General features: G+C 34.6%; 1 protein-coding gene across 1 annotated transcript in view; it reads right to left on the bottom strand.

Annotated features, from left to right (window-relative positions):
• Positions 1-650: 650 nt before the first annotated feature.
• Positions 651-1638, bottom strand: part of LOC105511114 (golgin subfamily A member 2-like) — a 4086-nt gene continuing 3098 nt past the window's right edge. Inside the window, exon 3 of the mRNA XM_011941195.1 lies at positions 651-691. Coding sequence (XP_011796585.1) covers positions 651-691 — 41 coding nt within the window. The remainder of the gene's footprint in view (positions 692-1638) is intronic.

Genomic DNA, 1638 nt, shown 5'->3' on the forward strand with positions numbered 1-1638 from the left:
TGAGAAAACTGGGCAAATAAAGCTTTTGACTGGAATTGGCATTTCTTTCTCTACTTTTCCTTCCCACCGTTTCTTTCTTTTAAACTACAGTATTCATATTTTAAAATGTTTTAACTTATTTCAGAACATTGATAGCAGTTACGTTTTTTAATAGTTGTATTATTTTAAAATGACTAAGATAAAGTTTTAGAGAAACTATATTATGGATAGGGCTGATTTACATTTTCAAATTCTCTAAAAATCAGCTTTGGTATTAGAGCTGGTTTTTTTTTTTTCATATCTGGAAAACTTATCAGGTTTAATCAAATACTTTAAAACTGATTACTATATATTGCAATCTTTAAATAGGTGTTTTGATTCTTCCTAAGGAAATTCAAATTTAGTCAGTTGAACTCACATTTTAACATTCTATGTTTCTGATGAACTCTAACCTTCCAAGCAAATCGAAAGCTGCCTTACACTGAATGAGGAAGAGCACAAATACTTGGCTGAATGAGGTATCGCAAAAGACTGCGTGCACTTTGAAGAAAGACTTAGGTTATTATCATATGATTGCCATTCTTTTTAGCTTTTTCTTAAATATATGACAAATACCTACACAAAGAGTGGAATTTCAGTTAATACGGTAAATTTATTTTACAGGCGGACATTCAGCTGAAATACGCCAGCGTGTGATTTAACCCATCGGCACCTGATGAACACAGTATTGTCAGATTGGTCACAGATGCTAAACACTGTCTGAAGGTCATGCCCAGTCACTGATGTTTATCAAGGTAAAAGTGAAGTGATTTCAACGACAAAAGTACCTTCAAAATAATTTCTCCATGTATTAGGTAAACCCAGTTTCAGAATGATAAAGGAAAAAAATTACACAAAATAATGTGGCTAATTCCCAGTGGTCCAATGTCTAGCCTGAGGGTTTAAAATGGACTTAAACTAACTGTCTTTAAACTGAACTCAAAGAATGCAAAAGCAGGAAGTTCAGAAAATAAAAGGCAAGAACAGGACTTTAAGTGCATTTTAAACCCACGGGCTAGAAATTGTACCACTGTTAATTAGTCGCATTGTTTGGTCTAACATTTTGTCTTTATCATTCTGAAACTGGGCTTATCTAATACATTGATACATGCATACAATTTGGAAGAGTCAGTTGAAGTCACAAGGACCCAATATTTGCGCTCTTTCAGTGAATGCAGGCAAATCTGTTATTCCATCGGTAAAATCGTATTTTGGTCTCCTGTTAATGTCATATTTATAAAAGTGTCATGACGATGCCAAATGCTGAAAATGGAGATGGTCTAGTAACTAGAAGTCCCCACCCCAGGCAGCACACGTACATATCTCCCTACATGCTAATACTGTGATGTGTTTTGGAACACAGACATTAGAATGTCATGAAGTTTTAACTGTTGAGTCTTTCCCAAGCATCATCAAGTTATGATTTAGGCAATGTGTGACTGAAATTCATTCATTCCTCATGCATAGGCACAATCACATAAATATTGCACAACATACGTCCCTAATTGAAACCAAGAGGTACAAAAACATATTTCAGTCTTCGTAAAGAAGTTTGTGAGGAAATACCACTCTGTGATTTTGCAGACACGTTTCCTGATAACACACTGACATTCACAAACA

The sequence above is a fragment of the Colobus angolensis genome, unplaced genomic scaffold (genome assembly GCF_000951035.1).
Source record: "Colobus angolensis palliatus isolate OR3802 unplaced genomic scaffold, Cang.pa_1.0 Scaffold199, whole genome shotgun sequence".
NCBI classification, from domain to species: Eukaryota; Metazoa; Chordata; class Mammalia; order Primates; family Cercopithecidae; genus Colobus; species Colobus angolensis.